Raw genomic sequence first — 18221 nt, 5'->3', positions numbered from 1 at the left:
CATGTGTCCGTGGGCAGCAGTGGTTGTCATGGCACCAAAGAAGGTGGGTGCACTTCCTGGGGCACAAAGCCAGGGCTGAGGGCAACAGCACCAGGAAGGAGAAGGTTTGAGCCGTTGTCGACTGGCCCATTCCTGCAAATCAGAGACAGCTAAAAAGCCTCTTGCGTGTTCTTCCTCGTACTACTGGAGGTTTTGTTCAAGGGTTTGCCTGCACGGCTTCACCCCTGTTTCAGCTGTTACTAAAAGGGGAGAGACTTTTTGTGGACAGAGGAGTTCCAGGAGGCGTTCGGCAGCCATCAGCAGGCCCAGAGTCAGGCTCCAGTGCTGGCTCCACCCGACCCCACATTGCCTTTCGTCTTCAATGTGGACATGGGCTACATAGGCGTGGGATGTTCCTTCTCGGGTGGGGAGCGGGTTGATGTGTACTTCAGCTGCGTGTTGAATAAGCATGAGAGGCAGTACTGTGTCACAGAACTAGGGGCTATCACAAAAAAAAAAAACCTTAGATTGATGGGTTAGTGGAGAGACATCACCGCACCTTAGGACATCAGCTGGTCATTCTAACCCCACAACACCAGCAGGACTGGGATAGCCATCTACCTCTGGTAAGCATGGGATGTTGGTCAGCAGTCCAGGAGTCCATGGCCCCGCTCCTTATGCTTGGGGTGTAGCTCCAAACCCCAGTGGCGGTGGAGTTTGGCAGGCCCCCAGATTCTGTGGACGCGCCCTACGCTGGACAGTCATTGGGTGGGGCCTCAGAGGACAACAGAAGGCCCTAACCCCTTCCCCACCCATCGAACCTTCTCCCTCTTCCCCTGCTCCCCAGCTGGACACAAAACCAACAGTTCCCCGGCCCCCACCTCCCCAGGCAGCTCGTCCTTAAAGGCAGAGAAACCAGCTTCGCACAGAGACTTTGCAGGTCCCCTTAGCGAGGAAACAGTTAGGGTTTCAAATGACAGGCAAAAATGTGCTCTGTTGTGCTCCTTGTTTAAGAAAACCAGAAAACATTTTGTTACTTCAGAATGTCAAGTTGTTGTTTGTGTTGCTAATGTGTTGGGTGCCTTAAGTAGTGATCACTGACATGTTTGGGGGGGGGACTGTTGTGCAGTTCTGAATGTCACTCGGGGGCGAGGAACTTTGTGGTGGTAGTGGGGGGTAGTGTAGCAACCCCAGAATAGAATCTAGAGGCTTTTGACCTGTCACTCTCCGGCCCTTCACTGATCGCCAGACTGCATGTTTGTCATGTATGATGTAGTCCGGTGATTAGTGGAGAGAGGCGGTGGTAGCAGGCTGATGGGGGTGGGAGCGGTAAGATTCAAGAATGTGGAATGAGTGATGTGGATTGTGGAGTCTAGTACAGTTGTATCAAGAGAAGTTGTTGGGAATAAATCAGTGACATCTGGGGTGAAAGCCTCATTGCAGGCATCTTCATTGAAGCGTTACAATAATATTGGACCAATCTCTTTCTTCTTCTTATCCTTTTGGCTGCTACCTTCAGGGGTCACCTCGGTGAATCAACTTCCTCCATCTAACCCTATTCTCTGTATCTTCTCCTCTCACACCAACAAACTTCGTGTCCCCTTCCATATCTTCTCTTTGGTGTTCCTCTAGGCCTTCTAGCTGATAGTTCATACCTCAGCCTCCTTCTACCAATATAATTAATGGTCCTCCTCTGTATATGACCAAACTATCTCAGTCTGACTTCTGGAAACCTTATCTTCAATGATAATACTGGACCAGTACTGTATTCAAAAAATTCTGAATCCACAAGATCCTCTTCTTATGTGGAGGGCAGAGGGCCAATGTACACATTGAATTGAAATGAAATTAAATCTGAATAAAATTCTACGGGGAACAGCTGGGCCAGTTGATGGAACTGCAAAGAAGCACATGTTTTGCCCGAAGAGAAATTTCAAGATTGCGTGTCAATCAGAAGAAATGAGAAATAAGATATATTTACTCAGAATAAATGCTGCACCGACGCTCTGAGCAGAGCAGGATCTTCCAATTCATTCAATGTTGTACTCAGAGCATGCTAAACAAGCCGTGTAAAACAGAGAATTTGCCTTATTATTGCTCATAAAAAGGTTTGGCACACACACACACACACACACACACACACACACACACACACTCACACACACACACACACACGACAGCAACCAGCAGCCTCTCGATGTGCCGAGTGAACAACAATTCACAAATCAACCTGTGATGTTCAAGAGCTGATGATCTGGAATTGTCAACCATTTGTTTAGAGAAAGTTTTTTTTTTTTCACAATTATCAACAATACGGTTTATCTTGTGCTATAATTGTTTCTGAATGTGTTTTATCTTTAAAAAAAATTCATTCATACATTTACGTTGAAAACAACAGACATTGTATACCTGTCACATAACTGAAAAACAACAAAAGTGAGCAAAAAGGTATGGCCCTGAATCTTTTGCAGGCCTTAAAAAGGCAGTTTCATTATAATTGTTGTTGGTGGAAATCATAGAGCTGCAGCTTGGCCACCTGAATTGATTAGAAGAAACACTACAGGGATCTCCATCATTATTCTCTGTTCACCCGTGTCTCGATGTGTCAAGGATAAGCAGTGTGTAAACAGCATTGTGCCATACTGCGACTACATTTGGCCCGTCTGACGTATTTTTCATTGCATTTATCCTCGGGTTTGCCCTGAGGGGACACACCAGATGAACACTTGTTACTGGAACACTTTAATAAGTCCTGTTGTATGTATTTCTTTTCATATTTGATTTTGTCTTTATACAGAGAAGCAAAAGATAGCTGCTACCAAATAAATCTCTTATCCAAATGCTGACACGTTTATCGACGAATTAAGTTAAAAAGGGACACAGTATTATTTTGAGATATTTTAAGTCAGATTCACTGATAAGTAAGCATACATCTAGAAAATCACATTAATGACAGCAACCAAGTGCATTTTCAATAACACCATTATTCTGTAAGATGAAGGACAATATAGTGGTGTGTGGTAGGGTGACTGGCTGGCGGAACCACAGAACCCTTTGCAAGTTGAGTTATGGTGACTGTTGGGAGCTTCTTGTGGTTCTGTGTTCAAGAACTCCATTGTTGAATAGCTGTACAATGCCGTGCTTGATGTGTGACACTAACCTGCACCGTTAGTTTATGTAACGGGGGGGGGTGCACCCTCAGTCTAACTGTTGAGAAAGACCACCCCTCGTGTTTCCCCCATGTTTGGACTGTTGACTCAAAACCACATCTGTTAGAGCAAGGTTGTGCCAAACCTCTGCTTCCCATACTATGCGAGGACCATATCTGAAGTGGAGTGGGAGTACACGTTTACATTACTTGTATCCCCCTCTTTGCATTCACATTAAGGCATCACTGTATCTCTGTCTCCTCATCAGTCCTCAAATTAAGACACTTGACTGTCAAACACAAACCAGCAGTGTGAGAGGCCAGACTGAGATGGTTCAGTCATGTACAGAAGAGGGATAGTGAATATAATGGTAGACGCATGCTGGAACTGGAGCTGCCAGCAGGAGGTCTCGAGGAAGACCAAAGAGAAGATTTATGGAAGTAGTGAGAGAAGATATGAAGGTAGTTGGTGGGAGAGAGTAGGAAACAGAGAATATGGTTAGATGGAGAAAGTTGATTTGCTGTGGCGACCCCTGAAGGGAAAAGCTGAGAGGAGAAGAAGAAGATCAACATGGTGTGCAATAAACGCTCGTGGGAAGTTAAAGCACTGATGCTGCAGCACCTGGAGGGGGCTGGGAGAGTTGAGAAGGGGAAGACCATGGGTGGTTATCTCCATCTCTGTCACAAAAGCGAGTTAGGAAAAATTGCAGAGTAATTCTTTCAAATCATGTAGCCATAAGGGTTTTCAGGTAATCCCATTAGAAAAGCTGGAAAAATATGCTCCTCTAGTTGGAGATGTAAAAAAATAGTGTTCCTCACTTGCTCTCTGTGACACAGAGAAATTGTGATGGCTGTACTTGCTGCAGGGTGCAGGCATGTAAAGATTAGATGTTGGCCATTGACAAATCACACACGCTACCGCTGTCATGAAGAGGTGCCTCGCTTGCCTCCACATACCATGCCTAAAGGTTTGGGCTTCTCAAGTCTAGTAAGCTGTGGCCGCTTAAACTGGTATTTCGATGTTTGTTTGTGTGTGGACTTTCTATATTGAGGATATAACAATTGAAAGGAGACAGTTTTGCAAAATCGGTAATTAATGGAAGGCAATCGATACTATAAAAAATTTGAGTTTTGTAATTGTCTATTGAAGACATAATTTCAGGTGAAATCTCATACTGAGTAAATTACTGGATGTTTTTCCAAACAATATAAAGTAATTGTTTCATTCTACTAGCAGCTTGTTTCACACAAACAACCAAATTGAGTTTTCTGAGAACTATGTAATTGGCAATCACATTTTATGGAATAAATCACATTTATACATTTTATACAGTAACTGGTAAATCTCATTATAAGGAGGTCACAAGAGAAGGAGTCCAAGAACAAGTGGCCCCAAAATAGTATAAAAAGCATATTATCGCATAATAATTTTTTTTCCATTGTAACGCATTAATTGGATTTCCCTATCATTTCATTTTCTCAAAATCTTGAGATAATTCCCATACTGTTCAAAAACAACGTTGTTATCATAATATCTGAGACAATAATCAGGCAACGCTGTCAAAATAAGATAATGAACCAACATAAAAAAAGAAAAAAATGACCACATGTTTTTACACAAGTTTCTTATGAAAGTGGCATCATCATTTGTTGGATAGAAGAAAACAGGTTTTGATCATAGATAATTATAGAAGAATAGTTGAAGTGGTTTAGAAATGCAGCATCAGGGCGACACGGGTCGGTGTCTCCCTGAGCCCGTCCCAATCTCAGATAAATGCAGAGGGTTGCGTCAGGCCATCTTGCATAAAACTTTTGCCAAAACCAATCATGCAAATCAAACCTAATAAGCAGATTTTCCCTGAAGGGGAAAGCCGAAAAGAGAAGAAGGCGAAGTTGGGGTAGTTTAGAGCTAAGCTCAAGTATAAAAGATATTTCAAAAAGTTACTCAGCGCTGATGATTCGTTTGATTAAACTTGCAATGACGAAATCCACAAGTCAAACCTGCCCTATGATACAAGGTCCAGGACTCCTCTCTAATCTTTGATGTTTGAGTGGAAAGTGGTGCGTAAAGAGTTAATGCTTTGATAAAGAAGAGTGTGTTTTAGCAAAACTAGTCAAAAGGTTTCTCCGGCTCACCAGAGAAGGCAGGTCTTTTTCTGCTTTCTCCTGCAATAAATCAAAAAAACTAAATGTAACACTGTCCCAGTTCCGACTTCCAGTGTTGCAGACACACACAAAGGCAGAACCTCGTGCACTCACTACTAAAAAGGTTTCAGATGACGGAGTACTTGGAATGCCATCCAAGCTTTAACACCGAGTATTGTATTTTTTTTCACCGTTTTGTTGAAATAATCTTGCCCACTACATTTTATGTTGCGATCCAACCCTGAGATAACTACACTAGAGCTCCGACGATAGATTTCAGCAGCTTCAGTGGGATGTTCACGGCAGAGTACGGTTGCTATAGCTGCAGTTGCAGCTGCAGCATGGCAACAACAACATGGGACTCTTTTACCTCTGACTTAATTAATCATCAACAAGAGCATACTCAAGTATAGAGTGTTGGAGAAACAACTGTATTGATGCTAATTCAGGTATAAGTATATTGCTTTCTTTCCTTTGATGTCTTATAATTGTTTTAATTATTTGGACCCCATAACAACACTAAATAGTTCATCAAAGGGAAATAGAAAAATATGGGTTCTTTGTTACACTTCAAATTAAAGCAAAATTGTGTGAGGAAAAAAACAAAATCCTAACAGTCAATTTGGTAGTAGATATATTATACATGAATTAAATAGCCTGAGGCAGGGTGGCCTAACAGCTCTCGCAGGTCTGTTTGAATTGTAAAACACAGAGCTGTCACGCTTTATTTCCTGCTTTCCATTTTCCCTTTTCTCAAAACACAGCACAAATAATACTGAACCCCAAACATTGCAAAGTAGCCAAATCCCCCCACTTAAATTGTTAAGTCCACTGTAGATATACATTCATATTTGAGATGTATAAAAGAATAAATTGTCATAACCAAACGAGGCTGCCCAAGTATGCGTTCACTGACACAGATGCTAAGAATTATCAGTGCAGTCAAGCTGTGCTTTTACACAAAAACATGCACGCAATGTTTGTACCGTGACAAGGACAGAGGTGATGTACATTCAGGATGAACAGATATCAGCTCAACAACCATGATATATATTTATTTCAATTAACCAAAACACAATAACATCCCCCTGTGATATGAAATATTTATAATTCTTCCTTTCTGGATGGAAAGGTAACAAAGACACTAACAGGATTTTCGCTCAACCTTTGTCTGTCACTGAAGGTTGCGCATTAACGCCACCGTGTGGTAATTTATTGTATAAAATCAACACTTGTCTGATTAAAGAAATGCTCAGCCTGGATGAAGACCATAGCTATCTCCATTATGATACACAAATTAGGCGAAAACATTTATTACAAATGGATTACGGGTGGATTCTTTGTAGAGGGAATATGAGCATTTTACAGAAAATGCCTTCTTTGTGAGAAGTAGTAAGCCTACTTGAGTTATATGGATTTCTAGGTGCAGTGTGTGCAACAAAGATGCTGCATTATCAGTCTGGTCTGCATACATTTGTTTTGAGGGGCAACACCGTGATCACCCCAAAACTTCTTTAGGAAATAAAAAAAAAGGAACATGGTCAAACTCAATTCAAATTTAGGCCAAAAGGACATCCGTACAGCTGGAAGTTTTATTAATATATTGTAATTGTTATACTGTTATTATTGATACCCTTCACTCAATGACTTTGACCTCATAGGCTTTCATTCAGTATACTTGAAAGTAACTCACCTGAAATGTAATAAGAGGCAAACTATGAAAAATGACTCCGCTCAGGGCCAAAACAGGCCATAGTAAAAACAGCCTGGGGTCGTTTCTGGAGAACTGGGGGAGGGTCGGGGTCGACGTGATGGGAGTCAGAGCTTTGGGTCTGTTGGGGGGGGTCGGGCGTGTTCAAGAAAACGACTCAAGAAATGAACGGTATTTTAAAAAGCACGGAAGAATCGCCTTAATACACTTTCTTCACACTACAAGGGACGAATAAGAAAAAATGATTTATTATCTTCCCCCAACAGTTGTGGTTGAACTGACATGACAACTTTTGGAATTGCTTTTTTCTTCCTTTATGAAAAAATGTTTTCCTGGACACTAATAACACCAAATCATATACAGATCTCATTGGATGATTAAAATTATTACAACAAAAACAATAACATTTCTCAATGAGAGTGTTTAAAAAAAAAGCGTTTTTCAGGTATTCCCGTAAGTATCACTAAGTGTACGTGCGGGACGTGCACCACAGACACGGGCGAGTCTTCAGTCTCATCATGTAGTTTTCCACAAAGTTTCTCAATCCCCCGGGGTGTTTTTCTACATTCTGGTGTCATAGATGACACCAGCATGCACTCTGTGCATTCATTTCGTGCGTTATTACATTATTACTTTATATCATTCTTTCGCCGTACAACTGTTTTGTGAGGGGGGGACAACATTTGCTATTAGGGGGGCCTAAAAATGTTACCAGGCAGGAACGCGAGTTGAGGACGTGGGCTAAAATCTGATTGGTTAAGAAATCTCCTGGGCGGGGCTTCTTGGCTTGGGTATTTAAGGCTTTGTTCCATTGTTGCAACTCGTCCAGCTGGTTTGGCTCTGGGACGACTTACATCACATTTAGGCAGGATACTTAAATATTTACATTTTTTTTTAAGTCGGAACCGTTTTCTTTCAAAATGTCATTTTCCTGCCAACAGTCACTGGATGACAGTTTCCCTCCCTCCCCTGTGGAGAACAGGGTTCCAAAGCGACTGTCCTGGGGCAGTCTGTTGCAGAGGTTGACAGAGCTCAAGGGGTCCCCTCAGAGAATAGATCATGAGTGCAATACAGTAGAGACTGGTGAGATTTTTATTTTTGATTTCATTGATGTGTGTATTTCTCTTCAGTTGTGCATTTTTCTTGTTGACAATGACAAAAGGGGCATGTGCAAATTCTACGATCAGAAATCAGAATTACCCTTCTACTTCACAACCAGACCATGTAACCCTGTTTTTTCCTGTGTTTCAGGATCCGTGGCAGATATGTCTTTGTATGAGACAGAGAGCAGCTTCTTCTTTTATCCCCTGGAGGAGACATTGGCTACAGAGCTTGTGGGCATCATCGCACAAAGCCTCAGTGATGCGTCGCACATACTGGGCTGCTCCAAACTCATCTTGCCTGATTGTCTGTTGTACTACATAAGCCAAGAACTGCTTCACTTGGCTTTCAGTGAGCCTTGTGGTCTCAGGGGGGCACTAATAGACCTTTGTGTGGACAGGGGAGACCTGGGCTCCCTTTGTATCTTGGATCAGATTGCAGTGGATGAAGCTCTTGTCCCAACCTTTCAAGTGACCCTGGAGCTCAAACTTGAGTCCAGCGGACTGTGGCCAAAGGTTCAGAAGTTCTTCACGGGTAACAAGACCCTGCAGAATTGTGAAACAACTGCAAGACATACTCTAAGACTGAGTCCGAGCTTCAGGGCCATAAAGAGGAAATTGTACTGTTCAGGGGAACTGCTGATTGAGGAGTGCTGCTGACCAAACCATTCGTGGTAATAAATTGAATTTGTCTTGACTGTGAAAAGAGAACGATTGGTTTTGAAATGGCAAAGTGAAGGCTCGAATCGCATCAACAGGGTCTTCCTAAAAACATCAAGGACTGACAAGTTGGGGGTTTTGTGAATAATTATTCGGTGTCCCTGGAACGCACTTGAATCTCACAGCAGCTACTTATCATGATGTAAGTGGCTAAACAGTAAACATCAATATGAGACTGGGTTGTTGCTTTTCCTATAAGTGTTATGTAACATTGGCAGGAAACACTTTGTATTTGATAGTCAAATACTGTAACCTGTTTTTTGTACTTGTAACAAATTAAAAATAAATATTGTATTTTCTATTAGTCTGAGGTGGTTTACTTCAAAGTTTATCAGACTATCAAGGTACAGTAACAAATAAGATTACCGGTACTCTCAGATTGTGGAAATGTGTTTTGAGGAAAATTTTGATGAAGAGGCAGAATGTATGGAAATATTGAGCTTGAAGATATCAATAACTGTAAAAGAGAATTACTGAGGAAAATTGCTGATCAGGATACATTTTTGAACAGTCCAGTAGACAGCGTGAAAGAATCAAGCACTGGAATGAACATACTTCAAAATGCTTAACTTGTACTTCTGTGTTTTAAATCATGATATACTTCAAGCTCTTTGATCGTTTTTTTTATTATTACAGTGTTGATAAGTATCAATGAAGTGTCATAAAAAAAATCAAAAGTGTAAGTGTGTATCAAAGTGTCTTAAAAGAAAAAAGCATGGACAGATCCATAATAGGATCAAATTTAATTAAAAGAAACATCAGTACAATTTAGCATGTTAATTTAATAAATATGGTTTTACTTTTACATGTGCATTGATTTCAATACCTAAGATCCAACAGGCTACAGGCAAATCCATAATGTAACATTATAGTAAATGATATTACCTCCGTCAAACCCTGCACTGTTAAAAGTAAAATATTTACACTGGTAAGAACTATAAAAATTACACGCTTTCTTTGCAAGTGGCTCAGACGCTGGTCTATGAGAAGGCCATGAAAAATCTCAAAATATTTAAGGAAACAGACTGGGACAAAGAAAGCTAATCATAGCAGCTTTGTTTGCTGTTCAAATGGACAACTATCTTCTTACTTTCCACTGTAACACTCAGTGGACTCACCATCTTGAAGACACTGAAGTCAGAAAATGTCAGCAGTCAACACAAAGCACAGGAAGTCAATCTACACTGAGTTGCAGAGATGTTCCCTGATGAGGTCCACTGCCCATTGTGCAGAAGACATTTTTAAAATCTGTTGCAGAAGTATGTTCCAATATGGGTAGGCCTCGATCAACAATTTCTTTTGATAAGATTCAAGTACCGATGAACCTAAAGAAAACAGTACAATCAATGACATCTGTGAGTATAAAACATACAGCTGACTCAGTTTGGCATGGTTTGACCAAATTAGTATAAAAAAAAAATAAATAAAAAATCAAACTGTTTCATTTCAGGTTAACAGCATATTGACTGTTGCCTTTACTCAACTGGTCAAAGATCTGTTGTCAAATGGTAATGGAGCTGCGAGCAGGACCCCATTTTATCTTCTTTTGCATTCAAGACTGTTTTGTGGGAAACACTTTCATCTAAGACACATGATTTTCAAACAAAGAATCACTCACTCATTGCCAGCCACAAGTTGTAAAAAGACAAAATATAGATAAATGCTCATGGATGAATTCCAAATTAATTTAAAGAATTACCAACAGTGGGAAAGTATTTTAATTGGATGATGGCTATTGATAAATCTAAGTTTTGTCAGAGTAATTACTCAGAAACAATGTTGTTTCCTTTGGAGGACTAACTGAAAAACAGGTTTACAGGTGTAAGTGTAACAATAAAAAATCCTACAAGCCATTTGTAGCAATAACATCAACTGTTAATGGAAACTCACCAACATTTGTGCAAGTGGTTTTTATCCATCCAGTATAACCTGAATCTCAGATAACCTGGAACAGCTGGGAGTCCCCATTCTCTGTGCCCTTTTGTACAACTCTGAATCCGCAAAGTAACGAGCACGATACAGTAGACCTTCCTCTGAAAACAAAATATGAATAACAGTATGTTATATGTTACAGTAAGGCATTTTCAATCCCTAAAATATTTTAGCGCAGGCTAAATTATTCATTTGGAAGCTGTTGTAATAAAAAAGAAGTTAATCATCAAGTTCAGCGATAAATTTCAACCACAAGGCAAACTACAGTATACCATAAATTAGAGCTGATGCATTAATAATTGCAAGATAAAATATGTGACTGTCTGATAAGTCTAGGAAAGCTGAAAGTTTGATGAAAAAAAAACAAAAATTAGAAAACAGTAACTGTAAAACAATCCAACTATATGTATATACTTTGATTGAAACTGTGACTTCTATAGTTTTATAACTTTATTTTGACCAAAAATTAAATAATCATAAGAACAGATTATTTTGTTATCAGTTGTAGCAGCCATTATGTGCATACTCTGTTGCTTCTCCTTCCAACAGTTATTCCTCAGATTGGATATGTAGTCTTCCTCTACACTCTTCTCAACCATCTTCAGGTTATTTCCAGAATAATCTTCATGGAAGCGCTCGCCAACGTAGAAAGACACTTTCAGGTTCGATGTGTGCCTTTTGTGAATATGACCAGCTGACCTGACAATGTATGACAATCGTGAATGAGAGTGAATACTGATGCATTTTTGTAGCTGATCAGAGCTTTGGAATGGGTGAGCTACTTACGGGCGGTGGCTAAGGCTGTAGGGAGGCTGCGTGACCATTAACTGGCTGAGAGCGGACACAATGATGAGGATTAAAATGGGCATCAGCTGGACAAACAGAGCCAGACCACCCTGTCCAGTCGAAAAAAAAAAAAAAAAAGACAGAGAACCAAACCTTTCAATTGCAGCTTGCCTACTGAACATTCACACATTAATCTAAAAGCAGCTTTTATCCAAAAAAGGATTGAATAATAAAAATAGTACTCACATCTCTTTGCTGCTCTCTTCTTTCTTGTCTATTATGATGTGCAAAGTGCATTCTTCCATTTCTGTAAACATGTACATTACCTAAAAACATTTTTTAAAAATAATGATTAAAGGAAGTACAAATATGTATATTAATACAATGTGGGTTTTCCAACAGGCTCTATTTTACCCACCGCTGAGGTAAGCATCTGGAATTTTTTCAAAGTTTAAAAACAACTATACACTATAAACTAGATAGGGGCTGCTGAAAGAAGATTAGGTTTGAGAAAGGTCCCCAGCGACATGCATCAGGGAAAATATAAAAAGAAATAGTGGATCATTAAAATGAAAGAACGTTCCAGATGTTGAATAACTAAACACTTGCAATCTAATATAATAACAATAATATAGGATAATAGCCACAAGCAATTATTAAAAAGCAAAAAAAAAATGTTTTAAATGTCCAGAAAGTCATTGAGCAACTAGTAACCCTCTTTTCTTTTATATTAAGTCCTCACTGAAAATCAAAATTGAACTGACAACAAGCAAGCTATTTTTTTTTTGTATTGCAGTAGTCAAAGGAGTGTAGTAGGATGCAGATATCATCATGAGTTTTTCAGTCTAAATGCAATTAAATTTCCTTTTTTTTTAAGACTGTTCTAAGGTAGAAAATAGAGTTTCAAATCTAGACTGCAGTTATGGTTTTTTGCAAATGCATGACATAAATATCTTATTGACATGAAATATCTGTTTGCCAGAAAAAAATATATGTAGATCTATGTCTGCACTTGAATTTAAGCACTTAATGATGATATTGAAGGGCCCAAAGTAATGCATTTTTGCCTGTTTTTACATTCTTGTGTATAGAAAAAAATAAAATATGCGGTTGACAGGACAGTCTTTTCAAATAATTGTGATTCGTGTTGTGAATAAATAAAAAAAAGAAAAACCTGCAGTTGACACAATAAAAGTCATCCACAGCATTGAAGTACATGACTGTTGGATGCCATAGGCCCTCTGATTCTATAACATGTACATAATCTATTACATAAAACTTTTCAAATAATTGTGATTCGTGTTGTGAATAAATAAAAAAAAGAAAAACCTGCAGTTGACACAATAAAAGTCATCCACAGCACTGAAGTACATGACTGTTGGATGCCATAGGCCCTCTGATTCTATAACATGTACATAATCTATTACATAAAAACTCAGTTGATGGAAAGTCAGTTATAGGGTATAGATTATTAATATTTTATGACATAAAATGACCATTGTGACAGTGCTACACAGCCAGGTAATGTAGAACGTCAAGATATGCAATTTACCCCCATACTAAATGTTTAACAGGAGCAAAAAAACTGTATGATTTCATAAAAGGGAGCTTACATTACAATATCATATTTATCCAACTTCAACTTACTTGATGGGAAGCCTCCACCAAAGAACATATTGAAGAGGTCTTCTGGTGAAATATCTGCTTCAAAATCATGGTGGTGCCTTTGTCTGTTTGGGAGGGTTCTCTCTTCACCATACTGATCGTATTGCCTTCTTTTCTCAGCGTTACTCAGCACAGCATAGGCATTACCGATGGCTAGACAAATCAAGGCATATACTGTTTGCAATTTTCAGAAGATCTGCATACCAAGCAACAATAGGGGCATTGGATATAATGTTTTACTACCTTTGAACGCCTCTGTGGCTCCAGGTGCATGGTTCTTATCAGGGTGAAACTTTAATGCCAGTTTTCTGTAAGCTTTTTTAAGATCATCTTCATTTGCTGTCTTTTCAACACCAAGAATTTGGTAGTAGTCTTTACAGCTCTTTATCCTGCAGTGAACACCAAAGAGAGTGAACAGTGGGTCAGAAATTAAGAATTTAAATATAGCCCGGTAATTGGGTTTGTTGATTTTTTTCTGTGCACATTTGCTACTTCTACAAATGGTCACTGCATCTTGGGCATATAAGAAGAAATGAAGAACAAGGATTAGAAGAGCAAATTGAAAAACTGGATATTTTTCACAAGATATAAAGAGCATCGAATTGATATTAGAATATCATTACCTGATGTAATATAAAAAAAAATCGCCCTTGAAAATGACAGTGTATCTATTAAGGAGGGGGGCAAATTCAGAAATGTTCTTACTTTCTGACAGCCTCAAGCTGCTCCGGAGTGTATGACTTAGCCGAATCGGAGGCCCCATGTACGGACCCATCAGCTGCTTGGTTTCGGTGCCTCATGCTGGGTCCATCCCCGTTCACAGGATTGCCATTTTCATTTGATGGCTTTCCATTCTGCGATAATGATTCCAGTAAGTCTGTGAAACAGAAATGTTTACGTTATCTTAGTTGACAAGTTATTCCCCATAATTTTGATCTCCAACTGGTTAGTTCGTTAGCGTCGAGAGATGCAGCATAGCAACTATCAAGGTAGCTGACAGACGTTAAGCCTATAGAGGACTGCGCGTACACTGCCACAAACATAATCCGAACAGCATTCGTATGTGAGAAATTACGAGCGGAGAACCAGAAAAAAACTACAAATACCAGTATCGTTTCGAGGCAGCGATAAGACAGCTATGCTAACGTTAGCTGGCTCAGGTTTTACAGCGACAGTCAACTAACTGATATTCAAGCCAAACGAAACGCAGATTAATTGACATACTTCTAGCTTGTTCTGTCGGAAATAAACGTTGAGCTTTCTCTAGAAACTTCCTTGCTTTGTCCGGCTGGTTATTGTTGACAGCGTTTAGAGCTATTTTTATGCAACGCTCTGCTTCGTCCTTGTTAGAGTCCATCGCGACACAGCGGAAATGTTTACTAGCTACTTGGTGCCTAGATATGACGTAGAGTATGTGGCGGCTTTGACTCACAAGGAATGCGACGCCATAACGAAAATACAATACTAAACTTGAGCATTTCCACCTTAAAGACGCATGTTCAAAGCTGCCAATGTCGAAGCGAGTTTTGAATCCCCGCATTTTGTGATCCGTAGATCTTCGGCGATATTTGAAACAAATGGAAAGGGCGAAACGGCTTTTACGGTGACATGCAGTAGGTCATTCATATTTACCAGACAAATCGTGTACTGTTCCATCAGGAAAAGCCGCCGGTCATTTTCATCCAAAATCACTGTTCTTGAAGACTTGGGAAACATATCGCCAAAGAGAAGCCGAAGGAGATTCAGTGACAAACCCTGCTGGACTGAGCTGTCATGGGAGGAAAAGCTGTCTGATGTGGTCACACCTCTCTGGAGGCTGAGTTATTATGAGCAACTTGAGCTCAAGCAGCAAAAACAGGAAAGGATACTGGTGAAGCTATCTAAACATTTAACAAACAACCACTCCTCATCACCTATGGGATGTCAAGTCTCCTTTCCAGTCCTGCCCATGCTCCCTTCACCAGTCAGGGATGTCTACCGTAACAAATCTACATTTTCTGTCAACAGGGGACCAAATGGAAATCCAAAGACCATTCCATTTTACTTCGGTACAGCCCGGAAGGGAGACATGGTCTTTGTCAATGGAGACCACCTTCTCAATATGCGGGAGAAACAAAAACTGAGCCAGATGCTATCAGGAATTTATCTGCCTTTCCTCCCTCAAGCCCCGCTTGCTGTTTCATACAGGGGGTCACTGGAGGGAGGTGACAGTAAGAACCAACACAAAGGGACACACAATGGCCACAGTGTACTTCCATCCACAGACACTCACACCAGAGGAAGTGGCAGTCCATACAGCTGAACTGCTGGATCAATTCACACAAGGTCCTGGGTCTGTCTGTCAACGGAACTCACTTTTCTTCCAAGAGAGTACCATGACCACTCCTTACAGTTCCTGTGTGGGAAATCACACATTAACAAGAGGGCAACTATCAGCTGAATACCTCTACTGGGTTCTTAGCACTGACAAGCGTGTACTTTGCCAAACTTTTATGTGCATGTATCATAATTTCTTTATCATAATTCTCATTCAATTGCATTGACAGTCATTAAATCAACTGAATCAGCATCACAGTTAATCAGAACTCCCACCACAGTTATGATTCATTTCCAAATTAATTTCCTGAACTCAACTTCTTGCCTTTCACCTGACAGATGCCAAACAGTGTCTAAAATTCGGATATTAAGCAAATTATTAAGGTACTAGCTGCTTACATTGAAGACCATTTGTTGAATCTGTGTTTCACTTCTTTGCACACAAGCTGATTTACTTGGTGAAAATAAACCAAGAGCAATTGGACAGCTTGGAAGCTCAAGTCCAGACACTACTAATTGACACCATTTATTTGATCAGAAGGTTGAAATGTCAATCTTCAGTATGTTTCTGTACAACTATTTTGACCATCGAGAATCACAAGTTTCAAATGTTTTTTGTTTGTTCCGAAATGTTACTATTTGGTTCATATCATGTATTTTTTAATTTTGTGTGCAGATCAGTGTATCAGACCAACAGCAGTTTCCGAGATATCTAACTTCATCAGTCAAAATGTGATATACAGCACTAATGTCTCGGCAGTAAAGCTAAACTAGAAAATCAGTTCTGTTATTCACAGTTACTAGGCTTCAAGTTCCGCATCTCAGCCAACGCCTTTTTCCAATTGAACCATGCAGCAGCTCAGTTACTCTATGGTACCAGAGAGACCCCTGTGCCCCAAATCCAAAGGAAGATGGAGGAGCAAAGGTGGGCAGCACTCTTCTCAGCGTATGCTGTGGAACAGGGGCCATTGGCATCACCATTTCTCCCAGGGAGAACAAAATAATTGGTCTTGAACTCATAGAGCAGGCAGTGGAAGATGCCAGACACAACGCAGCCCTCAAACCTGTCTCGAGCTGGCCTGCATCCTCGAATAATCAGAGCTTTATGAAACCAAAAGCTATCCGCCACCTTGTCTTTGTATCCTGTAAACCTGATGGAGAAGCTATGAGGAATTTCAAGGAGCTTTGTTGTACACCTGATCCAAAAGAGAAACTCCCTGTGAAGGCATTCTCTCCGACTATGACTGTGCCGGTGGATTGGTGCTACTTTTTGAGAGGTAGCAAATAGCTTTTATTCTTTTTGTTACAACCCTGGTTGCCTTATAAACTTCACAAAGTGGTAAAAATAAAGTTCTATGTAATCGAAATAAAAATATGTTTATTCAGGCTTCAATGGTTCGTGTACCACCTTTATTATCTGTGGGAGTCTTCAGAGAATACTAGCTTTTGTGAGTTTTGTAGCATTCTTTGGAGAGACCACACGTTCAGCTTGATTATTTTCGCAATGTATAAGTTGTCACCCGTCTCCCTTTTTAGCAATTGTTCCAACAATAGGAATTAAGTACAACCAAGAGCTATCCTCAGAATTCAAGTTAGCATCTTTCACCTTTTGTTGTACCATAGAGAAAAAAACAGCCACCTAATCATTTAGATATTGCAAAATTCTTGTTCTTGAAAAGTCTTAACCATTTTTTGCTGTTGAAAGTCCACTGCAAAAGCAAGAAACTTACTAAAGAGATACAAATAAAAATGCTTCCCTTTTAAGTTAGTTGACGCTGCAGTAGCAGCATATGCGCAGGAGATGGTGCCATGTAGCTCCTTAGTGGAGGCGATCATGCCATTCATTTGCATTCACCAGCCATCATGACACAATGACTGTCTACTTGGGATTCCAAGTATTGTTCTGTAAAGGTCATCACCATTTACATGAGAAGGCCAGTTGCCTCCGAGATAGGTTGCTTTTTTGGTCTTTAGGATAACACAGGTTGAACAGAAAGACTGAAGAGTCATCACATTGTTTCAGCTACCACACACTGCACTGCCATGTTTTCAGGTGTTCTTCCAGTTTACCATGGATTCATTTCTCTGGGCCAAAATATATGTGCTATGAAAATGTGTGCTATGAAAAACATAGAAACATTTCAAAAAAGGAACCCTTGACTTTGAATTTTTTTTTGTTAGAGTGAGCCTCAGTAAGACTTAATGGTTCAATTATACAAAAGCAGTTTCTACATGACTTAACAGATCTAGTTAAGATCTAAGATCTTTGCAGTCTTAAACATTTGTAAGAATGTTATGTGGTTGAATAGAAAAAGAAAGGTTGAATTTTTTTTTTTCTTTTTTCTTTATATAATCAAGGGAAATCATGGCATTGCTGTGTTTTTCTCATTGCTGTTTTTTTATGCTTCCCCATTGGAAAACAAAATAATCTCTCTGTAAAAGACACATTATGAAGATTAGACCTTGTCATTAAAGTATGCAGAGATCTTAATCCAAACAAATGTGACATTGGGATTGGATTATTGTAATCCCTTTTTTCTTATCTGACTTGATTTTGAGTTGTGTTGTACAGGTTTTATTCATTACTGTAACCTGCTGTTTTATTTTTCTTTATTGCCAACTTTTTTTTGTGTTATCAGCAGCCTTAGTACAGAAGTCAAGACTTCCTCTCCCAGACCACTTCTTTCAGCGCTGGGAGAATCCTGAGAGTTTGCCAGGC

At 39.8% G+C, this 18221-nt stretch overlaps 3 protein-coding genes across 5 annotated transcripts; 2 read left to right on the top strand and 1 right to left on the bottom strand.

Annotated features, from left to right (window-relative positions):
- The first annotated feature begins 7820 nt into the window (after positions 1–7820).
- Positions 7821–9430, top strand: LOC147236563 (DNA damage-inducible transcript 4 protein-like). Its single transcript, XM_086170769.1, has 2 exons — positions 7821–8066; positions 8235–9430. The coding sequence occupies exons 1-2, from the start codon at positions 7904–7906 to the stop codon at positions 8741–8743; spliced, it is 672 nt and encodes a 223-aa protein (XP_086026895.1). The 5' UTR covers positions 7821–7903; the 3' UTR covers positions 8744–9430.
- A 99-nt stretch (positions 9431–9529) lies between these two features.
- On the bottom strand, positions 9530–14974 carry dnajb12a (DnaJ heat shock protein family (Hsp40) member B12a). Of its 3 annotated transcripts, none has more exons than XM_086170744.1 (9): positions 14819–14974; positions 13892–14063; positions 13430–13575; positions 13169–13339; positions 11768–11847; positions 11522–11631; positions 11262–11434; positions 10694–10836; positions 9530–10128 (listed from the first exon to the last, which is right to left on the bottom strand). In XM_086170744.1, exons 2-8 carry the CDS (start codon positions 13984–13986, stop codon positions 10715–10717), a joined length of 897 nt encoding a protein of 298 aa, XP_086026870.1. In that variant the 5' UTR covers positions 13987–14063; positions 14819–14974; the 3' UTR covers positions 9530–10128; positions 10694–10714. The 3 variants fall into 3 exon arrangements, with proteins under 3 accessions (XP_086026870.1, XP_086026860.1, XP_086026852.1); XM_086170734.1 differs by lacking the exon at positions 14819–14974 and adding an exon at positions 14411–14557 and having other exon boundaries at positions 9530–10385; XM_086170726.1 differs by lacking the exon at positions 14819–14974 and adding an exon at positions 14411–14557.
- trmt2b (tRNA methyltransferase 2B) lies at positions 14795–16834 on the top strand. Its single transcript, XM_086162861.1, is given in 7 exon segments — positions 14795–14799; positions 14846–15307; positions 15309–15577; positions 16268–16378; positions 16381–16561; positions 16563–16615; positions 16618–16834. Coding segments are annotated over 7 exon segments (1254 nt in total). The 3' UTR covers positions 16791–16834.
- Positions 16835–18221: the final 1387 nt, after the last annotated feature.

The sequence above is a fragment of the Fistularia commersonii genome, chromosome 2 (assembly GCF_037954325.1).
Source record: "Fistularia commersonii isolate RoL2024-O1a breed Wild chromosome 2, RoL_Fcom_v1.0, whole genome shotgun sequence".
In the NCBI taxonomy this organism is placed as follows: domain Eukaryota; kingdom Metazoa; phylum Chordata; class Actinopteri; order Syngnathiformes; family Fistulariidae; genus Fistularia; species Fistularia commersonii.
Note: the sequence above shows the minus strand (reverse complement) of the source record. Positions and strands in the feature narration are given on the sequence as shown.

What these genes read in the sequence shown, in the direction of transcription:
- dnajb12a (XM_086170734.1), bottom strand. Translation starts at nt 14,543, where the DNA reads ATGGACTCTAACAAGGACGAAGCAGAGCGTTGCATAAAAATAGCTCTA. An exon ending in AGCCACAGAGGCGTTCAAAG is followed by an intron (nt 13,340 to 13,429) that starts GTAGTAAAACAT and finishes TGATTTGTCTAG; the next exon opens with CCATCGGTAATGCCTATGCT. An exon ending in GAAGAGAGCAGCAAAGAGAT is followed by an intron (nt 11,632 to 11,767) that starts GTGAGTACTATT and finishes TCGACTGGACAG; the next exon opens with GGTGGTCTGGCTCTGTTTGT.
- LOC147236563 (XM_086170769.1), top strand. Translation starts at nt 7,904, where the DNA reads ATGTCATTTTCCTGCCAACAGTCACTGGATGACAGTTTCCCTCCCTCC. An exon ending in GTGCAATACAGTAGAGACTG is followed by an intron (nt 8,067 to 8,234) that starts GTGAGATTTTTA and finishes CCTGTGTTTCAG; the next exon opens with GATCCGTGGCAGATATGTCT.